The 26,737-nt window shown below is 44.8% G+C and overlaps 5 protein-coding genes across 5 annotated transcripts; 2 read left to right on the plus strand and 3 right to left on the minus strand.

Annotated features, from left to right (window-relative positions):
* Positions 1–1,749: 1,749 nt before the first annotated feature.
* PADG_04824 (uncharacterized protein) lies at positions 1,750–8,463 on the minus strand (the record flags this gene model as incomplete). Its single annotated transcript, XM_010762092.1, has 4 exons — positions 1,750–1,767; positions 1,830–2,765; positions 2,842–8,175; positions 8,302–8,463. 4 exons carry the CDS (start codon positions 8,461–8,463, stop codon positions 1,750–1,752), a joined length of 6,450 nt encoding a protein of 2,149 aa, XP_010760394.1.
* A 3,568-nt stretch (positions 8,464–12,031) lies between these two features.
* Positions 12,032–13,863, minus strand: PADG_04826 (uncharacterized protein; the record flags this gene model as incomplete). The annotated part of the gene is made up of 3 exons (XM_010762093.1): positions 12,032–13,416; positions 13,496–13,717; positions 13,770–13,863. The coding sequence occupies 3 exons, from the start codon at positions 13,861–13,863 to the stop codon at positions 12,032–12,034; spliced, it is 1,701 nt and encodes a 566-aa protein (XP_010760395.1).
* Positions 13,864–14,491: 628 nt separating this feature from the next.
* Positions 14,492–16,574, minus strand: PADG_04827 (uncharacterized protein; the record flags this gene model as incomplete). Its single annotated transcript, XM_010762094.1, has 6 exons — positions 14,492–14,811; positions 14,892–15,554; positions 15,660–15,731; positions 15,799–15,852; positions 15,929–16,251; positions 16,318–16,574. The coding sequence occupies 6 exons, from the start codon at positions 16,572–16,574 to the stop codon at positions 14,492–14,494; spliced, it is 1,689 nt and encodes a 562-aa protein (XP_010760396.1).
* A 1,579-nt stretch (positions 16,575–18,153) lies between these two features.
* Positions 18,154–19,846, plus strand: PADG_04828 (adenylosuccinate lyase; the record flags this gene model as incomplete). The annotated part of the gene is made up of 4 exons (XM_010762095.1): positions 18,154–18,202; positions 18,262–18,479; positions 18,594–19,440; positions 19,506–19,846. The coding sequence occupies 4 exons, from the start codon at positions 18,154–18,156 to the stop codon at positions 19,844–19,846; spliced, it is 1,455 nt and encodes a 484-aa protein (XP_010760397.1).
* A 3,445-nt stretch (positions 19,847–23,291) lies between these two features.
* On the plus strand, positions 23,292–25,398 carry PADG_04829 (uncharacterized protein; the record flags this gene model as incomplete). The annotated part of the gene is made up of 3 exons (XM_010762096.1): positions 23,292–23,638; positions 23,746–24,997; positions 25,108–25,398. 3 exons carry the CDS (start codon positions 23,292–23,294, stop codon positions 25,396–25,398), a joined length of 1,890 nt encoding a protein of 629 aa, XP_010760398.1.
* Positions 25,399–26,737: the final 1,339 nt, after the last annotated feature.

Genomic DNA, 26,737 nt, shown 5'->3' on the forward strand with positions numbered 1-26,737 from the left:
ACCTTGCATCCACTATGCTTTTCACGTGTCAAATTTCCCTAAATATCGAAAAATTGGAGTGATGGAGCTGGGGTTTATGAATGTGGACTCGTGAGAGCTGAATTGGGGATTTGAAGGGGATCCGACGTTTTGCCCTGGTGTGTTCGACGACTCCGCCACAGATATCATGCCGTCTGTGACAGCTCGAATTCTCGCTCGAGTGAAGCAATAATAGCGATACTAGCCTGCAAATCCTAAGTTGCGGGGGTGTGGGATTTATCCTTAGCAAAAGCTGTACCTGAAATTATGAACGAACTCTGTCATCTTGTGACTGTACCTGAAACTTTTGTGCAAAGTATCTATCGTATAGGACCTAAAATTTTCACTTGATATCACGGCTATGCCCTGCTCTATTCTATGGGTCCTTAATCGGGTGTATCGAGTACAAGCACATGAAAACCATAGCTTGTTAAAGAGGTATTAACACACGTGAAATAATTGTTTTAAAGAAATCAAAATAGAATGAAGATCAAATCTTTGGTGCATTCCTTAACATCCGCGGAATCGAATTATGCTCGCAGGTGGCTTAGTGCATACATTAATTGCTGAGGCGGTGCAACACCTCACTGCAAATTTATCTCTGACCTTTATTTTTAACCAATTGTATCAAACCTTCCAAGGATTCAGGGATTATCTTGCAGGATATGCAAGGTTGGTCATTCATGAGTGAGGAATTTCCAGAAGAAATTAAAAACATCTTCTCAAAAACAAACCCTGTTTCCCTAAGCCCTTCTATCCACTTGCCCTCCTGAATCGAAGATTTTCTTGGCTGCCGGATGTTTTACATATTTCCTGCATCCTGATATTTGACGAGTAAATATGAAGCAAGTATATGCTGGGAACGTAATTACTGTTTAACTGATTTTGAGCTTGTGAAGGTATCGGAGGGATGCTGACTTCCGATGAAAATTAAGGAGATGATTTTTCCTCTGCTGTCTTACCGGCAATAGTTGCAGCATATTTGCATTCCTGAAACCAGACTCAGCCGCTCCCAAGTCCCCGTTTATCCAATGGCTGCAATTGTTTGACAGGAAGGAAAGGTGTGAAGAGGAAGACAACTGGTGTTTCTAAGAGAGATGCTTAACTTTGCAAATAAAGAAAATGTATGTGTAAATTTATGTGGTAGATATATGCTAAATATTAGTTATCAATCTCTTTGGCAACAACAGGAAAATAATAAAGAAACAATCAAACTATATCGATCAAAATCAGCAAAGCAAGCCATGGTGTAGAGATCAGAAGGAAGTTGATATCAGTGGTAATGATTATGATGAGATGTATGTAAAAATTGAGGTTGTAAAGAAAGGGGATGTCAACACGTAAGTAAAACAAAAAGCAAGAGGTCTTTATGTCGTAGAAGTGGTATCATTCCAAATGGAGCAAATGCGACAGTCCAAAACGATAGTCCTTGAAAAAAAAAGAAACGCCATTCTCATAAAACCCCGTCTCTTAGGTCATGAATGCAATGGGTAAATCCCCAAATAGCCCGGGAAATGTCATGATAGAGGGAAATATGTAAATAGTTCGTAAACAAAATCGTTCATGAATGGAGAGTGGCTCATGAAACTTGGGTTTGTGGTATGTAGAAGAAATTAGAAGAAATGTTGAGAGTGGAGGGTTGAGGTTGAAATAGAAAGTCATGCAAATTTGACTCAAGGATCAGGTTAATTAGAGGCGTAATATTCCTCCTAGAACTCGCACCAGATGGTTTTAATGTCGTTTGTATTTCTAGATCAAAACGTCAGTAAATTTGTGTGCTGAAATAGGGAAAAAAAGAGACGAAAACTTACATCCTCCACTCGTCTTCTGTTAGTAGGGTCTAACGAATTTCCAGCACCCAATAATGTTTGTCCAAGAGCCTTCGATGCTCCAATAACAGGTCGCAAAATTACAGTGGGAGCTCGCTTCAACAGGGCCTTAGCGGCACCTTGTGCGCTTCCGCTATCCAACACTTCTCCAGGAACAGCAACAATTGCATCTCGCGCCATGAGGAGATCACGCTCGAGACTCGCATATGCGCCACGAAGACCTTGCACAACACCAACTGGCTGGTCAGCATATGGAGAGAATTGCTTTTGCTGGTCTTCATCAGCCGAGTCATCATCCTGTGCTACAGCGCTTCGTTGACCGCCTGGGGCGTTCAGAAATTCTTCAGTACCCTGGAGGACGGTTTGGGTGCCGATTGCAAGTTTAGCTCCCAACTTAACGAGTTCATTGGTTGTTGTTTTGGCGAATGCTAGAGCACCCTTTTGGATACTGCGTACGATTCGGCCATCTTTCTTGTACTCGCGCATTGGGATAACGACAAGATCCCTGAATCCACTACCGACGCCAACAAAGGACTTGATTGGCGCTAATCCGGCAAGGACTCCTGGGAGTTGGTTGGCTTTGATATCCGGCATCCAAATATCGTTGAGCGTTGTTCCTAGTTTCTCAAAACCGGAAACACCGTAGATAATTACGTGCCGGAGGACCATGTCGGCTTCCTCGAGAACGAAGAAGTTCATAAATTCAGTGGTGCGTCCGGATCTCAAACTGCCATAATCTACCCTCTTTGGCTTGAAATCTAACCTGACACGAACAGCATTCACTTCGACTCTTTGCAAGAAAGGCAACTCGCTAGGCGAGGTATTAACTGGTGATGTGTCATTTTTGAATTCGAAGAATCGAGTTAAGAAATCTAGAGCGTCTTGATCAACATGAAGACGGAGGGGAAGGATTGTTGCCTGAAGATACCAAGTTAGTACATTAATTTCAAGAGAGCAGAGGAATAAGGAAACTCGGTTTAATATTTATAAATACCTTAAGAACGATTTCTGACGCAGCAAGTTCTGCGACTGGCTTGACATTCAGAATCTCCAAATGAACCATACTAGTGCCGCTCTCCTTTTCACCTGCATCATACATATATGTTGCGAATTTTCTCCAGTTGGACGACGGCACATGGTCAAAAATTTCAAGATCGTTGACTCGAATATCAAGAGAGCTTTGAGTCTCACCGGATCCGGGAGGAAACACAACCAAATCGGCAGATATGCCCCGCAGTTCAATTGCCATTTTCTGTCGTTTGCTGCGTGTCAATCGGAGTCTCTTGTGCTTTTTCGAAGGAGGTTTGACGGTCTGTGCTGATCCATCCGTCATTGTGGTGGATGTGGCAAAGCTACCCGTCTCACTAGCCAGGTCATCGATATGGGCGTTTATGTCTTCACGAAGTTGTTGAGGGTTTCTATTGGAAGGTATTCCGATATAAATGGAATTAAACAGGAAATCCCCAATCACATCTTCCTTGTCATCGATATCGGGCGAGGCACGTCCGTTAACCCGCGCGAATCTTTCGCTGGCTTTCACTTCAACATCCTTGACAGCTTTAGAAATAGCATCCCTGGTGTGCTGCCAGTCAAAGCCATCAAAAAGATTCCATATAAAATGTACGTCGCGAACTCTGACCCTAAGGGGGCTGCCGCGAAGCTTGCCGTCATTGGTTAGAGCGTAGGTATTGTATGTGGAGTCCCATCGATGAGCTGTACCTCCGACTGAAGACTTCCTTGAAAAATGATCGTCCCGGAAATCCAAACTGGAAACGCTTGAGAGGTGAGCGTGAGAATGAAAGCTGTCGAGAAGCTTCTTTGATTCGTAAGCGACGCCCGGAAGGGTGTCATCGCTAGATCCGTGTAGGCCACTACCTAGTTTATCCCTACCTAATCCTGATGCTATAGGATAAAAGTCACTGAAATATTCAAGTTCCTCCGCCAAATCACCTCCGTTACCATCCTCGTCAATACTGGTAGGATTGGATAGATTCTTGGACATTGGTATTGGGTCCGTATCGAAAGCGTTCCCAGTGAACGAACTAAGCATGTCATCTATTGGCATGACTTCCGTCCGATATTTGAGTGCCTTACTTGGAGGTGTAGGTGGTATCAACTCATTTAAGATGGAGATCAATGTTTGAGTGGAATCAGCGCAAGTTTCCAGGACAAGTAAGTCATCCTTCACGTCAACATCAACGGACTTCTCTCCATTCTCATCTAGTTGAATGACTTTTAAGACAACAGCTGCAGATGAAATGTAACAAACCGGAACATATCCTAGGTTACTTAAAAGTTGGACTTGAGTACTCTGAGCATCATTATTTGTTCGCTTATGGAAACGCTCTCTTGTCCCGACGTTTCGGACATCGTCGATGATCATAAGAGACGCCTTTTGGACTTCCAACGAAGCGTCTAGTGTTTGATCCTTATCTAGGGAGCCTGAAAAGTTCGCATGCGTGAATACCGCTAGGCCCCTGGCGGGTGATTTTCGAGGAGTAAGTCCGGCTATGCAATCTCTCAAGGCGACGGATAATTTCGATGGTATCGATGAAGGCGTGGAGCTTTCCAAGCTCATAGATGACTGTGTAAGTCGGTGAGATTCCGATTCGTTAATCTTCAGTTCAGCTAAGTTGACAACGGAGTTTGCGAGATTCGCAGCAAAATCCTCAGCATTCATATCGTTGTCAAGTCCTAGAAGTGCAACGATTGAGGGTACTGTGTATTCGAAGCGAACATTGTAGAGTTTTATTTTGATAGTTGGGTCCATTTCATCCGCAATGAACCTGGCCATTATCATCGGCAGGGCTGCAGCGCTGTTATGGTCTGGAGAATTGACAGCTTCTCCAACAAACTCCTCGTCATCATTTCGTACAATCGCCACCGTAGAAACCCTGGCTGCCATTAGCGATGGAATGTTGACGTGGGCCGCCTCCATTCCTGTCGAAGTGAGTTCAATATCGCCTATCTCTCCACCAAGTGCAACTGCACACTCAAATTCGCAAATGAGAGCCAGCGTAAGTATACCTGGTCTATCATCTTGAGGCAGATATTTTGCCACAGTTGATAGCCTGGCCAATTCATTTCCAAGACTTGATATGGGTATTAGCGTCTCAGGATGGGGCAAATCCGCCTTAAGACTTCCAATTGTTAATCGGAGCACCGCGCCTTGTTTCCTCTGTCTGAACAGAGTGTCTAGCATTATATCATCGTCATCATCATACTTATCCCTGGATGGAGTCAGAAGTAAGAGGAGGCGGTCCAGATCTTCCTCTGTTGGTGAAAACACGAATTGAATGCGAATGTTCAATAGATTAACAATTGCCCTAGCTTCAACATCATGATCGCTATCATTCAAGATTGGTCCAACTAATTTTCCTTTGTCAATCTGAATAGTTATTCCCGCTAACCGGCTGACAATTTTGACAGCAGTAGTTTCAAGTTTAAGGCTGCATTGTTCCCCTTTCAGATTCATGACGAAACCCCTCATTCGAGCGTTAAGTTTCCAGGGTATAGGGTTGACTCCAGCACCATTTGCCACCGGTAACGGTGGAGGTTTTAACGGTGTTGCCTCAAAGTGAACGCCACGAGGCCGCTGGGTGGTCTCGACTTTCCCTTCTTTGATGGAGGAGGTTGACGAAATTGAGCTTCCAAGCTCCAAAAGAGTGCTTAATCCACCAAACCAGCTCAAGATTTCGTCAAGCCGTTGAAGGTTGAAGGAGAAGTGAATTGGAAGAGTTACCAGATCTACCCTGGTGTACTCCTTTGTTGACTTCACAAATAATGAAATATCTCCTTTTTTCGAATGGAAATCATCTCTTATGGAATCACGCATTTTAAGACCTTCGTCAAAGGAAATAATATCTTCTGACGCATGGCCAAAAGTAAACTTGGAAATGTTAAGGACCAAATCTGACGCGTCTTTGTGAACTAAGGATTTGAATTTTATTCCCGAAAATAATGCGTGTAGGATAAGCTCACTGGATGAAGAAGTATCCTCTGGGGTTGTAGTATCGACAGTAAAATGGCGGACAGGAAGATGCTGCAATAGTCTCAAGGAGCAACTCGAGAAGTTTAAATCTAGAGGTGGGATGGCGAGGCTCTTCCTTTCACCTTGCAATTCACCTTTCTCAGTATTTAAACTCCAAATAGAGACAAGCTTTTGCCCCATTTTGGCCACAAGCCAACCACAAGCGATGTCAAACTCGACGATAACAGCAGATATATCAACAGCAACGGTGTCAGCTGTTTTCAGTGAGTCACGTGCAGATGCTTGAGACGGAGGGGCCAATTCCGGAGGTGGTGGACGGGAGGACGTTGATGATCTGAGGGAACACCCTGACAGAGGATGTTTAGGACTTGGTGACATTTCATAAGTAACCGAATCAGAAAAGCTCATGGTTGATGCCTCCATATGATTAAAGCTTTTCTTGGGAGGGTCTGTTGTCATCGACTTCTGAGCATCGACAAGTTGATTTTCCAAGGACGGCAACCATATGGACAGTTTGTCAATTTCAAAAATTTTCTTCGCCAGTTTAGAGTTATATTGCGTTGGGTTAGACGGGGAGTTTGATGAAGTCGTGTTAGGACCCGGCTGGTTTGGGACTGGAAGGAGGGGAGTTCCCAACATGTCCGGGGCAACCGATTTTTCATCGACAAGCTGCGATCCAACAAGAGGCTGGGCTTTTGGTGTCCCTTCTGCACCTGTTGAAGGGACATCGGCATCCGACACGGGTGAATCAGGAATGGTAGAGGCGATATCTATCGTGCTATTTCCATATATCGGTGATTCCCATCCTCCGGGCATAACAGGGAAAGCTTCAGAGCGAGCTGACTTGGAACTCATAACGCTCATATACATACTTATTGCCTCTCCATGAGTGAATATTTTCGATTGTGACAGGTCTTCATAGGGGTTGGGTTCTGAATGGCTGCTTTGCGGACTGGTAGATTCGGTTTCTCTAGGTTCGTCGATACGAGGAATGCTGGCTGAAGAGGAAGGTTCAGGATCCACAATGCCCGGATCTGGAAAATCCTGTTGACTGGTACAAGGTGAAGTTCCTTCTGAGCCTTGGAAAGCGGGAATCTGAGGAGCAGAAGAGCTCTCCATCGAATGGTACATATGATCGTCAGGAGAGGATTCAGGGCTTTGTGGGCGTAGTGTATCCACGGACGGTCCATTCATAGATTCCGTGGAATGATCCATTGATGGTGAGCTTTCAACATCGTCAGCGAGATGGATCCTCAGGGCTTCATCGAGATAACCAGGGCCATCTAGAGTTTTATCATCGTATTGGCTTTCAGAAAATAGGAGAGAATGATTTGAGCAACTTCCAGCCCCATACTCATACTCCGATCCTGCGTCAGAGAACCTGCCATCATCTGAATGCATAGAATCCTGAAGAGGTGGTGGAGCTCTATCTTCTAAAATTAACGACTGCTCAAGAATAGTTCCCCGAGACATTGCAAGGGAGGTGTCTGAGGAGGAAGTGGGCGGCTCAGGTGAAGGTATCCTTAGTGGCGTGTGGATAAGCTTGGAATGAGTGGTGGAAGGGGAAGCCGGAGGAGGGGCAATGTGGGAGTAGTTAGAGAAAACCCCAGCATCGGAAAGGACCATCAAATTAATTTGGGAGAAGGCTATATGGCGTTTACCAGGCTTCAGGTCTGACTTTTCTTCCAGCGACGATGTCACACTGTCTATGGATAAATCCTGGATCGTAAACATAGCTGTAACAGGATCTATAGTCAGATCTGGAGAAGGCTTCAATGCCTTATCCTGCCGCACTTCCATGTCGATCGTGAATGTCACATCCTTAATTTTTAATTGCAGACGATTGGCAACTCCTCTGAGAAACGCGGCAACAAAACTGGGGAGTGACATTCCCCCATCAAGCCCAACACCTAGTTCTTCCTCTCCATCGTCACTGAGCCCATCTGAGCTTTGGGAGTAGTGGGACTGGGACAAAATCGCAGCTCCCAGTTCCGCCTTTTCAACTCGTGGTTCCGATCCAAGAAACGATTGGGCCAGGTCCGTGGTGGATGGAAGGATATTCCCCTTCTCGCCGGTTTGGATATGGCTCCTGGGTCCAGGTTTGTTGATTCCGTTTTCGTAGGGACCCTTTGACTTTACTGCGGCTCCGGAGACCTCGTGATCTACTTCGTTCGACCAAGCCTCATCCGACGGTAACTCCAAGTTGACTTGCACATCTTCAACCTCTACAACGATGCTGCTGCTGTATATATCTGCGGGAATCGTCACACGAATGAGGGAGACCTTAGCTTTCTTAAGGCTACAGGACGGAGGCAACCGCAAGACTGAAGACAGCTTCTACATAACGGAACAGTAACGTGTCAGCTCTATTCTTCTTCAAGGTCGGGATGGAGACTACACCGAATCAGACGTAACATCAAAAACAAAAGAAGAACCAAAAAAAAAAGAAGAAGAAAAATATACCTCAAGCCGTAAACCAATATCCCTCAGTTCAAAGGTACTCCGCTGGCCCCATTTGATGCCCAAACTCTCCAAATCAAGGGCATCGGTATCGACCAGCTCCAGCCGCGAAAGTGCATATCTCAGCAACCGCTTCTGGAAGAACGAGGGAAGAAAGTACGACATGGTGAAATAAGGAGAGGGGCGAATCCAGAGCCTCCGGGCTCATAGGGAGCTAAAACATGTCATCGAAAGGTGCTCGCAACATAGGAATCGACGGGTATGAAGAGTGGTGGAGCGTGGCTCGGGTTTGAGTGTGGTAGAGATGTGGATGGGTTGGACGGCAACCTAGAACTCCACGGGCAGGATGTGGCCATGAGAAACGAACGAGGTGGTAGTAGGCAGAAAAGCTAGAAACCACCGTTCATTTAAACGCCCTGATTTCTTTCGTCGCCTTGCATCAAGTCCAGCTAACCATAAAGGGGCCAGGACGAACAGTGGCAGCCCGGGAGGGGGTTGAGTTGTGGTGGTCGTTAGCGGTCGTAATGGTGGTTGTTGAGCGGGTGAGGTTGGTCAAATTAGGCGTGAGCCTGTCAGTGCCCGGGTGCGTCATTCATCGCTCATCGCCGCTGCATTGCAGGTGGCAGCCCCATAACCTGGCAAACACCAACCAGATCAAAAAGTAGGTTTGGCTTAGCCCGTGGCTTATTAAGCTCGGGATTATAATTAGTTAACTAACTATAATCGTAAAACCACAAGCGAGCGAGACACCCAAGCAAGTTGAAGATCACTACTTTTTAACCTACTAATTAAAAATTCCCTTCTCTTCAACACATAATTATACCACCAATTCAAAAAAGAAATAAAAGAAAAGAAAAAAAAAAAAACTTCAAATTCTATCGAGAGTGATGGAAGGCTTGACTAGCAATATCTGCTTTTAAAGAGGAAGAAAAAGGCTCTATTCATGAGATTGCACGTCTTTACAACGCCACTCTCTACTCTAGCTCACAGACTTAATGACCAGCCTTCATGAGTGAATTTTACACACAAATTCACATAAATTATCCTCTACTAAAGAAAAAAGACTAGTTCAATGAGTGCTGGATCTAGCTAAACAAGAAATACTCCCTCAACCGGCATTTGTGAAAAATATGGTCAACCATATTCTAGCCTTCCATTCCCTATCTTTCAAAATACCCACCGTGTGGGAAAGAATTGGGTGTCAAATCTGCTGACACATCTTCCGGAGCTTCAATGCTGTTATTCTCATCATTATAACCATGGCCAGGCCAAATGTGAGGATATGAAAGTTATTCAGACTTGATTTAAGACTTTGGAGGATACAATTGCTGAGCATGGAATTCGGACTGAAGATATCTACAACTTTGATGAGACTGGATTTGCAATGAGACTCTGTGCAACTACTAAGGTCATTACTACTACTGAGCACTATGACCAGGCAAAGCTGTTACAGCCTGGAAATCGAGAATGGGTGACTGCTGTTGAGTCAGTCAACATGTCAGGCTGAGCCTTACCCCCATACATGATTCTTAAGGGCCAGACTCTACCTGAAGGCTGGTTTGATGGGCTGCCAAATGACTGGAGACTAGATGTTAGTCCTAATGACTGGACTACAGATGAAATTGAACTTAGATGGCTTACATGATTGTTTATCACTATTACCAATCCTCATAGAATTGACACTCATCAACTTCTTGTTCTGAATGGGCATAGATCAGATCTGCAAGGATAATAAGATTATCCCTCTATGCATGCCAGCACATTTATCACATCTCTTGCGGCTGCTAGATGTGAGTGTTTTCACAGTTTTGAAGCAGGCATATGAAGGTCTAGTTGGACAGTGAATGCATCTTGGATTCAATACTATTAAGAAGCATGACTTCTTGGATGCCTATCCTAAGGCCTGTGCAGAGGCCTTTAAAACTTCAAAATAACTTCAAAATATTAAAAATGACTTTCTAGCTACTGGAATAGTTCCATTTGAACCAGATCAGGTTAGTCAGCAGCTAAATATTCGACTTCGGACTCCTTCTCCAACTAGCTTAGCCAGCAACTCTCAGTCATCCTGGGTCCTACAAATGGCTAAGAACTCCCGTCAATTACACAGGCAGGTGGATAAGGTCATGGGCCTTATGACACAAGGCCTTGATGCCTCTCAAGATTTAATGAAAGGATTTGATCAGATTATTAAAGCTTGTGAATATGGGATGGTCCGTGTCACTGTTATGAAGAAGCAATATCAGGATATATTCAATGCCAATGTGGTAGAGAAGCAAAAGCAGACGATATCCCTCCCCCTGGCAGAGGCCCTGATCCCAGAGTCTATGCCACAATTACAGGCTCCACCACACTGCAAAAACTGCCATACTGTAGGGCATACCAGAAGAAGCTGTCATAATCCTATTTCTAATTAATTTTATATGGTTATTTGTTGTTGGAAGTAGATAATTTGGGTAATTTTGAGAGATTCAATTTTAGTGTCCCGCTCACTCGTGGATTAGTTAGTTAACTAACTTCACTGTCAGTCAGCGTAACTATAGTTAAGTTACCTAAATATGTGTAAAATGCTAAGAAAGAGGAGAGACATTATAAGGTTTGATGATGAAATATTCACCTGCAATATAACGATCCCATCGTCAACTATGAATTTTGAAATATTCTACTGCATCTTAAGCTGCCAAGGTATTAACTAATTGAACATAGTAACATAATGAGAACCACTTCCTACTGGTCGATATTCCGTCACCTGAGAGGAACGTTCGGAACCGTGTTGACAGTACCAAGCACCAGACCCGAAAAACGCCACTAAATGGGCCACTCCAATTGCTGAGCCTGCTTGCGTTATTTTTGTTGTCTCTGGTTTCGTTTTGACTTGTCATTTCCCCTATTTTCATTTGGAATTCCCGTTTTCATTGCTGTAAGGTAGGCCTGCGCAGAACTTCTTTGCGGCGGAAATATATCTGGTGATAAGACGAAACTGCTTCCCAAAGAGGACCGCTGGCAATGTTTCAGGAAATTCCAGATTCCTAAAAACTCCTCTAGGAGGTAACAATGGATCGTGAAGCAAGAAGTAAACCCAATGGACCTGGAGGGGAACAAGAGAATTGCCAGTGACAGTATTCCAGGTGGTTGAAATGCGAGAGGTGTAGTAAAACAATGCTTTCATTTTATTCAGCCTAGGCAATGTCTAAGGTTAACCAGTTTTTTAAGATAGTAGATTGTGTATGTTGTGTGGGTTTCTTGCATGAATGACCAGTCTCTTGATCCACTTCACAGACCATGATCTCTGTTAATAATTCATCAATGGTTGTCTGGAAGAAACTCATGCAACAGCACAATGCAGATATCTGAGAACTTACTGTTAACAGACTCAGAATACCTAACACACAATGTCCAGGCTACATGAAAGAGTGGAGGGTGCTTCTTGATGTCAATTCAATAAATTTTTTGAATGCACAAAACATTCGCCTGTGCAGTCTTGAAAGAAATGTGCATCAGAGCATTCTTTTCTTGTCATATTAACTAATTTTCATGAGAGCTAAGCAATCCAGGGATAAGAGCTACCATGTTTACATGCAACAATAAAGCTACAGTCTTCTGCTGCTCTCCTGTGTTCATGTAGGTCTGGAGAGAGATACGAACTTCCAACTATTATTTCCAAGCATGACACAGGTGGATGTTCATGCTTTCATTAAAATCAATATCCTCTCTCATCCTTTAAAACAACCGCGAGCTACTTCTCCTCATCCTCATCAGCCTTCGACCCGAACTCCAACAGCACCCACCGGCAAAAAATTTCGAATTCAATATACCATTCTTTCAAGCGAATAGCCTTTGCATCCGCTCCCATGATTCCTGAACGGATATCCCGCAGCCATTCTGATGAACTCTGGTCCTCAAAACAGCTCCAACGGATCGAGTTCTCAGCCATGGAGGCAAGTCCAGAAAGTCCAACATTTTCCAGCCCGTTGAGGACCTGACAGAAATCATGTGTCAGTCCATTCTTGCCGTATCCCAGGAGTGTAGGGTAGTCGTTGCATAATGCAACGGGAACACCTCGCGCCAACAATGCGGGGAGTGGGTGTGTTATGATTGAGCTGGTAAGGCGGAGGACCTCATTTGATATAGGACAGCATTCGATCAGGATCTTCCTTGCCTTGACTATGTCAATGAGAAGTGGATGTTTGTGGAGTGTCAGGGCGTGTCCTATCCTCCGTGTGCCCATCAGGATGGCATCGTAGAGATTGTGATCTGTTTCGTCACCATCCCCAACCCATTCTCCAGCATGGAAGAAGAATGGTATATCTACACCAGCCTCAACACATTTCTTCCTGAACCAAAAGAGAACGGGGACTAAATTTTTGAGAGACCTTCCCTTTTCCTCCTGACCCACAACGTCATAGCCGGCAATCAGTTCCGGGAATTTCTGTTTAATTGCAATACAGTGTTTCATGTTTCCCGCAATCGTGAGATTTGAAAACGCTCGCACTGTCGTCCAAATCATTCTTGCTCCATAGAAACCTTTCCCCGCAGGGGAGGATTTAAATTTCTCAATCTCTTCAGAAAAAGCTTGGAAAAAGGCTTCATAGTCTGATTCATGTTCATCGTGTTGGTCACGTCGATAGGGAAAATCAAACGCCAGTCGGAATTCAACGTACCGGATGCCGTCATCGTTCAGCTCATTAAGCATTTGTTGCATGCATGCACGGAACACAGGTTCATAGTACACAATAGAATCAACAACTTGGAAAGTGCGCATAAATTGAACCCAAATATCATCAACGCCTCGATGATGTGAAGATGCATCGTTAGCAAGAGTACATCGACTTTTAAACCAGGTACGGAACCTCTCAACTCCTCCGTTGGGGAACGCGCTGGCCATCTGAGACACAGGAGCAAAAGATGATGGAGTATACCCCGCTTCCCAAGGAAAATTGCTCACTCCAGACGGCTCTGGAGGAGCTGAGAAGTACCGGAACGAGAGAGGGCTCGTGTTCCAATCCTCCGCTGAGACAAGCGGGGTTGAAGAGGACACGTATAAGTTGGGAAGTGACAGGATCAAATCACATAATAGATCCAGATTGATCATAGCTTCTAGATGTGCATGCAATAAAGAGCCTGGAAATTATTAAAATCAATACAAACCTGTATCTTAGCCAGGATGACCTCGTGACACTGATCATAGGTAAGTACTCACCTTTAGGCATTTTCTGGACAATTTTCCACAGATCTGTTTTCTCCATTCTCTCCCTTGCTGAATGGAACATCATTCCCGGATAGAGCGTTTCATCCGAGTGCTCAACCAGCTCCTTTTCTGCCTCCTTTGTCCAGACATCTTTCAACTCTCTCCGGCGGATTGCAGAAACTATTTTACATGCTTCAGTAGCTGCCGCAGACATTGACTTGCGAAAATGGGCATCTAGATGTCCTTTAGCCTTCAATGTTCCAGTAATCATATTCATAATACTAACCAAGTCGCAACTTATGCTCTTCCTCTATCAACTCATCGCGCCCTTTGAGATATTTCTGGATGAACGGATCCTTGAACTGGGGAATGCCCTCCATTAACTGCTACTCATCATCAGTAGCCATGATTAGGTTTGGCAAATTTGACTCTCTGGAGAATTGGGAACGATAATTAGAAAATTGGTTTATTCTTGCTAGAAGTTACAGGGAAGCGGGAGTGTAAGACGGGTGAGAGGGTGAGACATCAGCGCGCGGCTGATATCTAGCGCCATATGGCGGACCGTATCATTGGTTCAACGTGCTGCGGTTGCATACGGCCTCCACCTTTAAAATTTGCTTTTAATCGTAAAAAGTTGCCTTTTTTCATTAGTTCTTCTTTTGAGGAATAGCTTTCCTATTACGCCTGTTGTTGCCCTTTCGGGCTAGATTTGTGCCTCTATAAAAGAGGGGTGGAATCCTCCGTTCGCTGATAGAAAAGCTCCATAGATCATCATCACTATTCTGCCTCACAGAGGATTAGTTACCTATTTTAGCTTCACCGCCTTCCTATTCCGTACATCATCTCCCTATCTAGTCCGTATAGGACATCTCCGTATATCGGCTATCTCATACGTTTGACAGAGTCAGGTTGATTTAACTACTAACTAACTACCCAGAGGTTGTATCATCTATAACTACACCACGGACACTAAAAGCAATACCCCCACTGGTCTATTTTCAGCAATCTTCATATCTTCGACAACTTCATTGCTCGTTTCTTCTCCAAGGCCCTTAGTTCTGCTCTCTTAATCTTCCCACTGATTGTCTTTGGTAAGAAACTAGGCTCTACAAACTGTATCCGTCGTGGATACTTGTACGGGGCTGTTTCCTTCTTACAGAACGCCTGTATTTCAGCAATGAGGGACTCTGGATCCAGAAATTTAAAATCTTCTTGCAAGACAATAAACGCTTTAACGATCTCACCACGCTCAGGATCTGGGGAAGCAACTACGGCAGATTCAACAACGGCGGGGTGCTTTTTGAGAACAGATTCAATTTCAAAGGGTCCTGTAAGACAAATCACAATTAATATCAGTCCTTACCTTACTGACTCTCCACGAGTTGCTTTGCAAAGAACCAAGACTCACCAATCCTGTATCCAGATGAGTTTATAACATCATCCGATCGACCGACAAACCAAAGATAACCGTCATCATCTTTATAAGCTCTATCTCCAGTTAAGTAGTAGGAGCAGGCCTTTCCTTCTCGCTGTGGCAACGTAACTTCGCCCTCTGGGCTTAGATAGCCAGAGAAGACATTCATAGTTTTGGCTCCAGAACTGGTCGTAGTTGCAATGGCAATTTCACCTTCTTGTAACGGTGGTGATTCATCGCCTTGCTCATCGATGACCGTCAAAGGCACACCAGGTACAGGAAGTCCCATGGAACCGTATTTAATCTTGGCCCCTTTCAAATTTGCGCAAACAAGGGTTGTTTCCGTCTGGCCATACCCGTCTCTAATTTCGATTCCACTCATTTCTTTCCAGATTCGAATTACCTCGTCATTCAGCGGTTCACCTGCTCCGACGCATTGCTCTAGAGCCATTGGAGGTTTTTGAGAGAAATACTCGCGCCTTGACGGTAGCACAAATTGACGATAAGCAGTGGGAGGGGAGCAGAGAGTAGTGATGGGGTAGTTGTGTAGATTATCGAGAGTGCCTTCAGCGTTGAAGGGTCCCGCAGTGTCTTGCACAAAAAGAGCTGCACCACAGTTCCAGGCAGCAAACCATGACCAAGCTGCCTTCGCCCAGCCTAAGGCATCGAATTGTGGTAAGCTGAAAATTCCGTATTTTATAAAAGACATGAAAAATGGGCGCTCCTTGGAGGGAGTTTATTCTTTTGCGTGAGGATTCGTACCTTGCTCTGAAAGATTCCAGTACAGCTTTCCAGGTTCCAATCCTAGCCACAAGCTGCCGGTTAAGGCGTGTGCTTTTTGTGAGAGAGAGTCAGATGAGTTTTTATATTCCAATGGCAATTGGCACAGCAATTATCTAACCTAGAGGGTACGAAACTTGGTTATGGAGAACCATCTTTGGCATGCCAGTTGTACCTGATTTGGAACTTTAGCCCCTGACTCTTTTATCTTGCATAGGATTTCATGGAGAACAAGCGGTGGATTAACAAACCTGACGTGAAATAAATTACTGATGGATCTGACCACTTAGTTTTTGGTAGAGAATCTTTAAAAACAAAGTTCCTTGGTATCTGGTCTAGCTCTACAGGATATTGGAGTACATCCTCAAGTGGTGACCCGGCTGCTTGCAAGACTGTTCGAATATTGGTGCAATCGGACTGGATAGTTTTAAACTTGGAGATGGTGACATTGTCTCCGACAAATATAGACGCCCCAGATGCCTGCGCACGATATTTGATGTCTTCCGCTACAGCAAGCACTGGACATGGACAGACAACGACACCAATGCGAAGAGCAGCAGTTGCAATTTCCCACCTACAAATCTATCAGCTCGCAATCTCCCGTGTGAGCATTTAGGAGAGGGTTGATTGTGTTACTCACCAGGCTGGAACTCGTGGGAGAACGATGATCATCCGATTTCCTCTTCGTGCTCCAAGCCTAGTCAATAATTCAGCTACGCGGTGCGATTGACGCGAAAAGTATGCAAAATCAAGAGATAATGATCTTTTGCCATGTTGGTCGACCCAAAGCATCGCTTGGAGTGATGGCGACTGGGCGGCCCATTTTTCAACGACGTCAAGCGTGAAGTTGAAGTATTCGGGACACGGAGGAAGTTCTCGCATCACGGATGGCGGCATGGTATCAGTTACCTGATTTAACTAGAATTTGTAACAATCTTGTAAATGAAAAATTGCACTCCTGAAAAGTGATTCTTATTTATTATTGCCCTTTGGGAGAAGATATAGCACTCTTAACTCAAGGCTAAAAATAAGCTCGGCGATTAATTCAGCTCAGCTACCCCACTTTTGGACCCTAATTGGCTGGAGACTTTGCCGAGTGCTGGTGTTCAGCGAGTTCATATGCGAGATGGATCGGCCCGCCATCAGTTTACCCCGAACTCCATCGCGTTAACTACTTGAGAAGAATTTGAGATATCAACCAACACCACCACAGCGAAATAACAATGAGGTAATTAATACAAACTTAGAATTCTTATGAAGTTCTTGGCTTTTTAACTTGATCTTTACCTAGCTCTTTCAGTGGCATTCGAGGGACAACGGCCTTTGGTGATCAGGGGATGAGCCTTGGAATCTATCCCTAATAAGGCGACAAACGGAGGAAATCCATAGATGAATTCAACGAACACAGATCAATTTATTTCCTCTTGACGTTACAGTGAAATGAATGCTAGCTTATTTCAAAAGCAATCATGCAAATTAGGATCGAATAAATAGGCCGATTTGCTGCACGAAGAACGGGAATCTCGCCTTCAAGAGTAGACATTCATATCCCGCTATTTCAATGATAATATCGAGTAAGCTTGCCCTTTTCAATTTGTCTGAGCATTTCACATAATGCGACATGAGCCCTTAATATTACTGATAACACAAACACCAGCTCAGCTGATATCCATTCGTTTGAATACCATCATCACAATTTCAAATACTTACCATGACATTCAAGCAGATTCCCCGGCCGCGCCGTGAGGGGAAGATGGATCTTTGTAATCTCGTGAGTTGACAGATACTGAATCACACACAGAAAGTTATGGGACACTCAAAAGCTTGAGCGCCTCATCATATGATAATGTATCGGCCTCACAGGATCGTTATCTGAAGTGGAAGAGTTGTTCCTCTGAAATTCCTGGCCATAGAAAAACGCCCAGCTCGAACTAATGGGCCCATCTGTATGGGTCTGATTAATAGAAACATGGGAAAGATAAACCAGTAACGGCAATCCATTTATTAGATTCAATCGCAACGATATCGCTGTCGGAAATTTCAATCGGGCTTGAACGGGATGTTCATTTCTTGCTCAGAAGGTAGTTTAACAAGGCGAAAATGAGGTCAACTAATCACACTGAATACCACATTTGAAGCATCTCTGCGGAGATAGTCGTATAAGTGTAACAGGCATTGACAATTTACGAACGGCATCAAAATGCCACAGATCGGGAGTAATGGTGCAATTCGCTATGTTGAACGTCAGTTTTGTCCCGATGGTTGAGAAGGGATCGGTAACTACGAGGTTCAAATTGACAAGGATGGCAGCAAATAAAAATAAAATAAAAAAAAAAGGGCCGCCACACCGCCTTCTCTAAAAGTGGCAGAATGGAAATAATGAAAATGATGAAAAGCACAACAACAAAAACATTTTTTGCTCTCAAATTTACCCCGCCGAAAACGCATAATCGAACGATTCCCACACCAATTCGAAATGTCTGAAAATGACACATATCAGACCCCGCTGGCTTCGCGATATGCGAGTAAGTGGCATTCAATTTAGGCTAATTACAATTCCTACCCATCTAATCTGCGACATTAGGCAAGGAGATGAAAACAATCTTCTCCGCCCGCACCCGCGCAACAACATGGCGGAAATTGTGGATTTGGCTGGCAGAGGCCGAAAAAGAGTTAGGAATTAGTATATCCGATGAAGCTATTGCCCAGATGGAGGCAAATGTGGTGATGACGGATCATTGCTTCAAGGTTTCCGCGGAGGAGGAAAAACGGCGTCGACATGATGTGATGGCCCACGTTTACGTATGTGCATTTCTCGCAGCGCCTACCCTTTAATTCGGTGGATATACGGTACTTACGCTTTACAATCGACATTAAACAAAATACTACAGAGTATTAATGCGGGATTTCTCTCAGGCTTTTGGTCAAGTCGCCCCGGCCGCTGCAGGAATCATTCATCTCGGAGCTACCTCTTGTTATTGCACAGATAATGGAGACCTGATTAATATTCGTGACGGTCTCAATCTCCTTCTTCCCAAACTTGCGGTGGTTATTCACAAACTGTCTCAATTCGCCCTGGAATATAAGGATATGCCAACCCTTGGTTATACTCATTATCAACCCGCACAGCTCATCACTGTCGGTCGTCGTGCCGCTCAGTGGGTACAAGACCTTCTCATGGACCTCGAAGACATCCAGCGCACAAGGAATGATCTCAAATTCCGTGGCGCTCAAGGAACTACCGGAACTCAAGCTAGTTTCATGGAGATTTTCCAAAACGATCGGGCGAAGATTGACAAATTGAATGAAATTATTTGCGCCAAAGCCGGATTTCCTTCTTGCTACCCGATCTCTACACAAACATACACCCGCAAGGTCGACTTACGTGTTGCGAATGCTCTCTCTGCATTTGGAACCACGGTTCAGAGAATTACGGGCGACATTAGACATCTTGCTTCGCAGAAGGAAATGGAAGAACCGTTTGAGAAGGATCAAATTGGATCTTCTGCCATGGCTTACAAGCGTAACCCTATGCGTTGCGAACGTATTGCAAGTCTGGGACGCCACCTGGCAAACCTCAATAAAAATGCTGGGGATACATATGCGCAGCAGTGGTTCGAGCGTACCCTTGACGATAGTGCTATTCGCCGTATTTATATCCCGGAGATGTTCTTAAGTGCTGACTCCATTCTCATGACATTGGATAATGTGGTATCTGGACTTGTTGTATACCCAGCCAGAATTCACAGCCGGTTGATGGAAGGTATGACATAATAGCGTTTACTCCACAACTTATCTTGAACCCAGCAACCGCTGACAAGAGGACAGAACTGCCCTTCATGGCAACTGAGACTATCCTTATGAAGATGGTATCACTTGGGAGATCGCGACAGGACGCCCATGAGGAAATCCGGGTGCTGTCACACCAGGCAAGCGATGTGGTCAAGAACCAGGGAGGAGCAAACGACCTGATTGAGAGAATCAAGAAATCAGAGTTCTTTGCCCCTGTAGCTGGGGAAGTCGATCAATTATTAGATCCAAAGAACTTCATTGGCAGATGTCCTGAACAGGTTGAGAAATTCTGTGGGCCGAACGGAGAGGTCCAGAAAGCGTTGGAGCCTTATAAGAAAATGTTCGACCCGAGCAAAGTTTCCGAGCTTTCCGTCTGATTACCCCCGATGAGTTTGTCGTTTCTATTTCGAAACACAATTTTGGTCCAAGAAAGTGTATATGTAGGCGTGTTGGAAGTATGCTGCTGTTGTACGGCGTTTTCTTGCTCGTAGCGTGGCATATTGCCTCCCGGTCTACCACTTACATAGACCCAAATATATATATATATATATATTGAATGCCGTTTATCTAAGTCTGTACTCGTGCCATAGTAACTATTGCTACCAATTGTATCCTTACAAAATTATTTTAATCAGCTATCTTGATTCCTAGGTAAATATATCCGTCCCCCACTGCACCAGTCGGAAGAATATCTGCAATTCCTCCAACTAAGCAGGTGTATGGGAGTATGAGCTTCTTGTGAGACAATTAGTCTCTCTATAACCTAATCACTTTCTATACAGATTGAAGTAGCCTTCTTCCTCCCTTCTATGCCATTTCTTATGGTTGTGCACAGCAGGGATTGTTTTTAAACTCAGCCGTTACACGTGGGTTGTCGAATATTGGCAGAGCAAATACCTTCTAAATATGGGGGGGAAAGTTAGTTCCCATGGTATGGAAGTGGGATGGTCAAGCTATGGGATCTCCTGGCATTACCTAACTACTTGATAGATCTATCAATATAATTTCAAAACAGGTAGCACATCTTCGGCGTCAACCCCGAATGTTAGAAGCATACAAAACAACGAATTCAATCGTCCCAATTAGCGTGGAATCAACACGAATTTCACAATTTCACAGGGAAATGGAGCAACCAACCCCTAGGGAATCTATGGAAAGCCAGTTCATTTAATCATACATTCCCGACACTTCTACCTACAAACTTCTCCTCAATACACCTACCTAGAGCACCGCAACCCGATTATGTTCCCTACATCTTTCCCTAGAGAAGGGTAGTGCCGGGATTGGGCATTGTTAGTGATTCCGCCTCTGGCATACAGGGAGAAGGGAAGCAAGTCTTTACCACCGCTGCTCTGATTGAGATCTCGCTCCCAATAAGTTCGTGGCAGCCGATGCTGAACCTTTAAAACGTCGGAAGTTTGGAAGAGATATTCCAGGGATCATGCCACCTCGGCAAAAAGCATTTTAATTTTGTTTGATTCGCTCTTGCACGAGAGACGATGGCACAATCCTATGCGGTTGATAATGGGCGTATGGAGGTTTCATCCCACTCTTAGGATCACGGATGGTCTTTGGGCATTTGCCCGCAGCATTCGGAACAGCGATTTACCTCTTTTGTATTTGTGTCTTTGCTGATTTAGTAACCGATTGGGGACGCTCCGATAGGTAGGAAATATATGTCCCTTATATGATCTTTTCGACAATCTACTACTCCGTAACGGTCCGAAATTTACACACATTTGGATATTTCAATTGGTTCAATTGTATTTGTGCTTGTGTTCAAGAAGGGTCGTAGTCGTCGAAACGAGCTCGAGATAAAACAACTGCTGCACCAATAAGATCCCTGGGCGAAAAGTTACTGCGTAATGATGACTGCCGGCTGGTGATTTCTGAAAGTTATCCAATCCGAAATTATTTCACATGAGATACACTCGATCGCTTCATGCTTCAAAAAAGCCAACCGGTGGTGAACTTCTTTGCAGAATGGTCATTCTGCATGCAGTCCAGAATCCAGGGCCTACCCTCCTATCTCTGACGCCGGGATACCAAGCGCAAGATGTGAACCTTTCACCAGAGGTAAGGAAATCCCCCGTACCCCACTTCACACATGCGATATTGGGGATTTCAGCACAATCAGGAGTTAAGATCAGCTTCATGCATAGAAGGAGCTGACAGATTGTGAGAAATCATAAGCCTCGGTCTGAATTTCTGTATGTCATCGAGCTATACTTCGGAAATGCAGGGGAATAGAGACAGGGAATTTTGAGTTGATATCGAACGAGGGTTTTGGACAACACTCTGAGACGCAATGTCACACTGTGGGAATTATTTTCCCAAAACTTGAGAGATTTAAATGGTAGAATTAATTAACTATGACCTGGGTATAACCTGGTTGTTTTAGTGGATTCCACTACCGCCGAGAAACCCTGGGGTTGGGCGGATAAGATTGTGCGGGATCAAGGATGGAAAAGTTACGGGGTGTGTGTGTGTGTCGTCTGACACTTTCTAATAAGCATCGCGCATTTTGAGCACCGTATCAATGGCATTTACGATAATATCACCGAATGACCCCTACGTGGGCACGTAGGTAGGAGGAAGTTAACTATGGCAGGGGGAGGCGGATTTAAACCTGCGCCGTTTCTGCTTTGCGCGTTCTCACTCAGCGGCTATCGGAGATAATCACAGTTTAGTTACTAATTGACTAACTAACTAACGTTAACTAGTTAGTTAGTTAACTAGTTAGTTAGCTGACTAACTAACTTAGTTAATCCAAGGGATATTTAAGTTCTGGAGCAGTTCATATCCCCAAACAACTCTTTTAACAAAGATCACAGTAGCTATAGCTCATTTGCATCCTCGTTGATATTCTGACTGCAGCTCTCAATGTCATATCAGCATCCTGAGGACACTGTGCTCAGTGTGCTGCTGCGAAAGATAACTTACTGGAGAATTCAGCTTCCCTTCCCGGCTCAAGGATACCTAGGAACGCCACCCTGTTGGAGAGGTCCATCCCTGAAGCGGCCTATGAAGGTTGTGATTGGTAGGAATTGTTCTGAAGCACGGAGCTTAAGCTGAATATATCTTAGGCATGCCCGAAGTGGCACATTCTCACTTTTTGCTTTTGCACAACTTTGTCTAACTATTGCTTCCAATCAGCAGATGACTAACAATTATTCAGGCAGGAAACTAAGTTATGGGAGACTTGCCTCCCCCATTCAAGCTTTCTAGGCTCTGGCGGACCCAAGGGCCGTCGAAGTAACTTTTAGGCTTTCCCGGCCTCAAACAACCTTCCAGGAAGGATCCTTGGCTCCAGCCGGAGGAAGGGTTGTATTGACCGTTGGGATCGGCGTGGAGTGGCACACATGTCGGGATTCGCCTAATGCAATTTGAACGGTAAAAGAAAAGACCCTTTTTTTCATAGAAATTATACTGTTTCCCCGTCGTTTCAGTTCCCCCATCGCGTGGAAATCTTGATTATCATTGATTATCATCTCTTCAGCGCTCGCCCACGATGGTCGTTCTATAGTCTACCTGACTGGATTCAACATCCTATGGTTGAGTTTGAAGTAACTACAAAGAGGGAACTTGTTTTTGTTTGAGTGGCACAACGGACAATCAATTGGAACCCTCTTTGACTATCAAGATTTGCTGTAACCACGCTCAAACATCAGGTTTGTGCTTGTTACTCCGCAACCACTGAAAACCTCAGGACTCAGCCAGCGCCCACAAAACCCGACCCCACGATTAAAATATATAATTTGCAATTTCCACATCGTGGCCGGCGGAACCTGTAATTTTCGCCAGCATTGAGCAACCGCCACAATGGCTTCTCAGACCACAGAAATCTCGATGTCGCGATCCCCAGATCCGGCACTCGACCCCGCTCACCAGCACCGCCATCCGCACCGTCACCATTCCACAGTCTCAGAGAAGAGCTGCGAGGATGATATCGTTTACACCAAGGGCTTTGATGAATCCAATATTCTGGAACCGAGTCCTCTGGATCATGGCTGCCAGAACCCGTCGGACACGCATCCAACTGAGGATATTGAGGCAGGGCAGGTAGAGGTGGATGAGGAGAAGAAGAACATATTCAGCCGCACCTGGATACGATACAGACCTCAAGTGAACATCGCGATCCATGCTGCGCTATGGATCTTGTTTACTGGGTGAGTGCTCTATTCCTATTATTGTGCACATGACCTTCCATTCATATATGGGAGTTCGATATCGCTCTCTGTCGGGCCTTAGTAACAAAGCATCCAATAAAACCTAGCTGGTGGATTGCTGGCCTGATTCTTCGTCGCAAGGAGCTGGGGTGGGTGGTGCCTTTCCTAGTCTACCTGGCAATATCGCTACGGTTGCTCTTTTTCTATGTCCCTATCTCTGTTGTTACCAGGCCGATGCGTTGGGTTTGGCGCCATACTGCAACAACATTCGTTGCCTTTATCCCTGAGAAATTCAGGACTCCACTGGGCGCTCTAGTGGTGATTGCGGTATTTCTCGTGGGATCTTTCGCTTCCGAAGAATCCGCGGATAATAACAAAGAAAACCGTGCCGTCAGCCTCTTTGGACTGGTGGTGCTCATGTTCACACTATGGGCTACATCGAACAACCGCAAGAAGATAGTATGGCGCACTGTCCTTGTTGGCATGTTGGTGCAATTCCTCATGGCTCTTTTTGTCTTGCGAACCAAGGCTGGATATGATATGTTCAGTTTCATCTCGAGCTTAGCGACGGCCCTACTTGGTTTTGCAGGTCAAGGAACAGCGTTTCTTACAGCAGCTTCGGTTACGAAAAACATCCATTGGTTCCTGGTCACTGTTATCCCTTCTATCATTTTCTTCGTCTCCCTGGTACAGCTGTTCTATTACATCGGATTTATTCAGTGGTTCATCGGCAAGTTTGCCACATTTTTCTTCTGGTCCATGCGAGTATCTGGCGCGGAAGCTATTGTGGCAGCCGCGTCTCCCTTCATCGGCCAAGGAGAGTCTGCCATGTTGATTCGCCCATTTATTAATCACCTTACGATGGCTGAAATTCACCAAATTATGTGTTCGGGGTTTGCCACAATTGCCGGAAGCGTCCTCATTGCTTACATCGGTATCGGTGTCAACCCTCAAGCCCTAATGTCGTCCTGTGTGATGAGTATCCCTGCCTCCCTGGCGGTTTCTAAAATGAGATATCCCGAAACCGAGGAAACGTTGACTGCCGGTCGTGTGGTCATCCCTGATGACGACGAACATCGTGCCTCCAACGCCCTACACGCATTTGCGAACGGTGCATGGCTGGGTCTGAAAATTGGAGCTGTGATTATGGCTACCCTTCTCTGTATCATCTCCCTGGTTGGTTTGGTCAATGATCTCCTAACCTGGTGGGGCCATTACCTCAATATCAACGATCCTCCTCTAACCCTCCAGATGATCATGGGCTATTTATGTTACCCGATCTCTTTCTTGCTCGGAGTATCCCGCGGCAATGACGATATCTATAAAGTCGCCAAGCTAATCGGGTTGAAGCTCATTACTGTAAGGACACCACTCCGGAAGCGCGTCCTTCGGCCCCCTTTCCCTTTCTCTTAGAACAAGCTATTATCGTATATGATTATCCTGATCGCTAACCAAACTTACGCACACAGAATGAATTCGTCGCCTACGACCAGCTGCAGAACAATGTATACTACGCTGACCTTACCCCTCGCTCCCGTCTTATCGCCACTTACGCCCTGTGCGGTTTCGCAAACATCGGATCCCTGGGTAACCAAATCGGTGTTCTCTCGCAGCTTGCGCCTGGACGAAGCGGAGACGTGACCCGCGTTGCCATGAGTGCCATGTTAACAGGCGCTCTGAGCACATTTAGCAGCGCGAGTATTGCCGGTCTTCTGGTTACAAACCAAGCGCAGTTCGCTAATCACAGCACTGCTCAATGAAGGCCTTTTGGTATGAGGTTTACTCTTTGCTTGTTGGGCGCAATTATGGCAAAACCTCCGACGAGATCTTTAGTGGTCTAGTTGGCCAATACCCCTCTCGTTTCTGTTCCCTTTTCGTCCTAACTACACTCCGTACAGATTGCTCATCTTCAGACCCAGCCAGCGCTGCTCCAGATATTCATATATCTGTGTCCATGGTGTCTGCATGGTAATGAATGTTTTTGAACATCTGCGTGTGTTATGATCTAAGGGCCATCTTTGCTTGTCACCCATAAAAAGGCAACCTTGGGAAATCACTTTTAATTAAACATTTTTAGTATCCTTCCAAGTATGCCTTACAAGCAACCATCAAGTATTATTACCGTTCACATACCCAACTGCCAGAACAGAGAGCAAAAGAGGGAGGGGACGTATGCCGTAGAGTAAAACACCTGGTTAGAGTTGAGGAAAAGTATGGTAATGCCATTACCTTGTTTCTATAGACTTGAGTTGTTGAACCTTGGCATCTCAACGTGCTTGCTCGATCTCGCGATCCACAGTTTTTGGAGCCACTCTAACTTTAGCGGGGAAAATGTCGGGAAGCCTAAATCAACAAATTCAAGACTCCCTCCAGTTCCACATAAAAATGGATGGAATTCAGCCCGGATTTCACTTTCAAACTCGAAATGGTGGGCGCTCTGCTCGATATCTTTATCGTTGATTATTGTTTTATTTTTATCTTTACTTTTTTTTTTTTTTATAGCGTGGGAGGTGGGGGGGGGAAAGGGGCGGAGGGTGGATAGTGCTGTCCAATAGAATATGCAGATCCAAGATCTCCTAAGGGATCGCCGGGTAACTGTTAGGGGGAAACGGAACAAGGGAAAAAAACACTTGGCTCGTGACCATTGCAAAAGGATGTTATTATAGTCCACGTGACAGAATGGTCCACACCAAGCTCGGGGATTAAGTTCAGCGTATAACTTAACCCAGCAAACAACCTAATGACGCAAAATGAAACTGCATAGGTATTGCATCGTGGGTGGATAACATTGTGTAATCCTGTAGGGGGCATCTCTGTTTCCTATCTGATTCCTCACAGACTGGATCACCTCAAAAAGTTATTGTTGAGATGGGACCTGGAATTGTGATCATGATAATAAGTACATATTACCAATATTTTCACAGGAACTTATCAGAAGTAGTAGTTTATCAATTGAGTGGTGCATGAAGGCAGACTTAAAAAAAACTGTAACTGTAAAAGAAAACTGTGCAATGAGTTCATGCAGTCAGAGAGTATAAATTTGGATTAATTCAAAGAGTTAACTAACTAAACTACATGTGAAATAGTGTGGCTAGACTA

This window comes from Paracoccidioides brasiliensis (assembly GCF_000150735.1).
Source record: "Paracoccidioides brasiliensis Pb18 unplaced genomic scaffold supercont2.5, whole genome shotgun sequence".
Taxonomy (NCBI): Eukaryota; Fungi; Ascomycota; class Eurotiomycetes; order Onygenales; family Ajellomycetaceae; genus Paracoccidioides; species Paracoccidioides brasiliensis.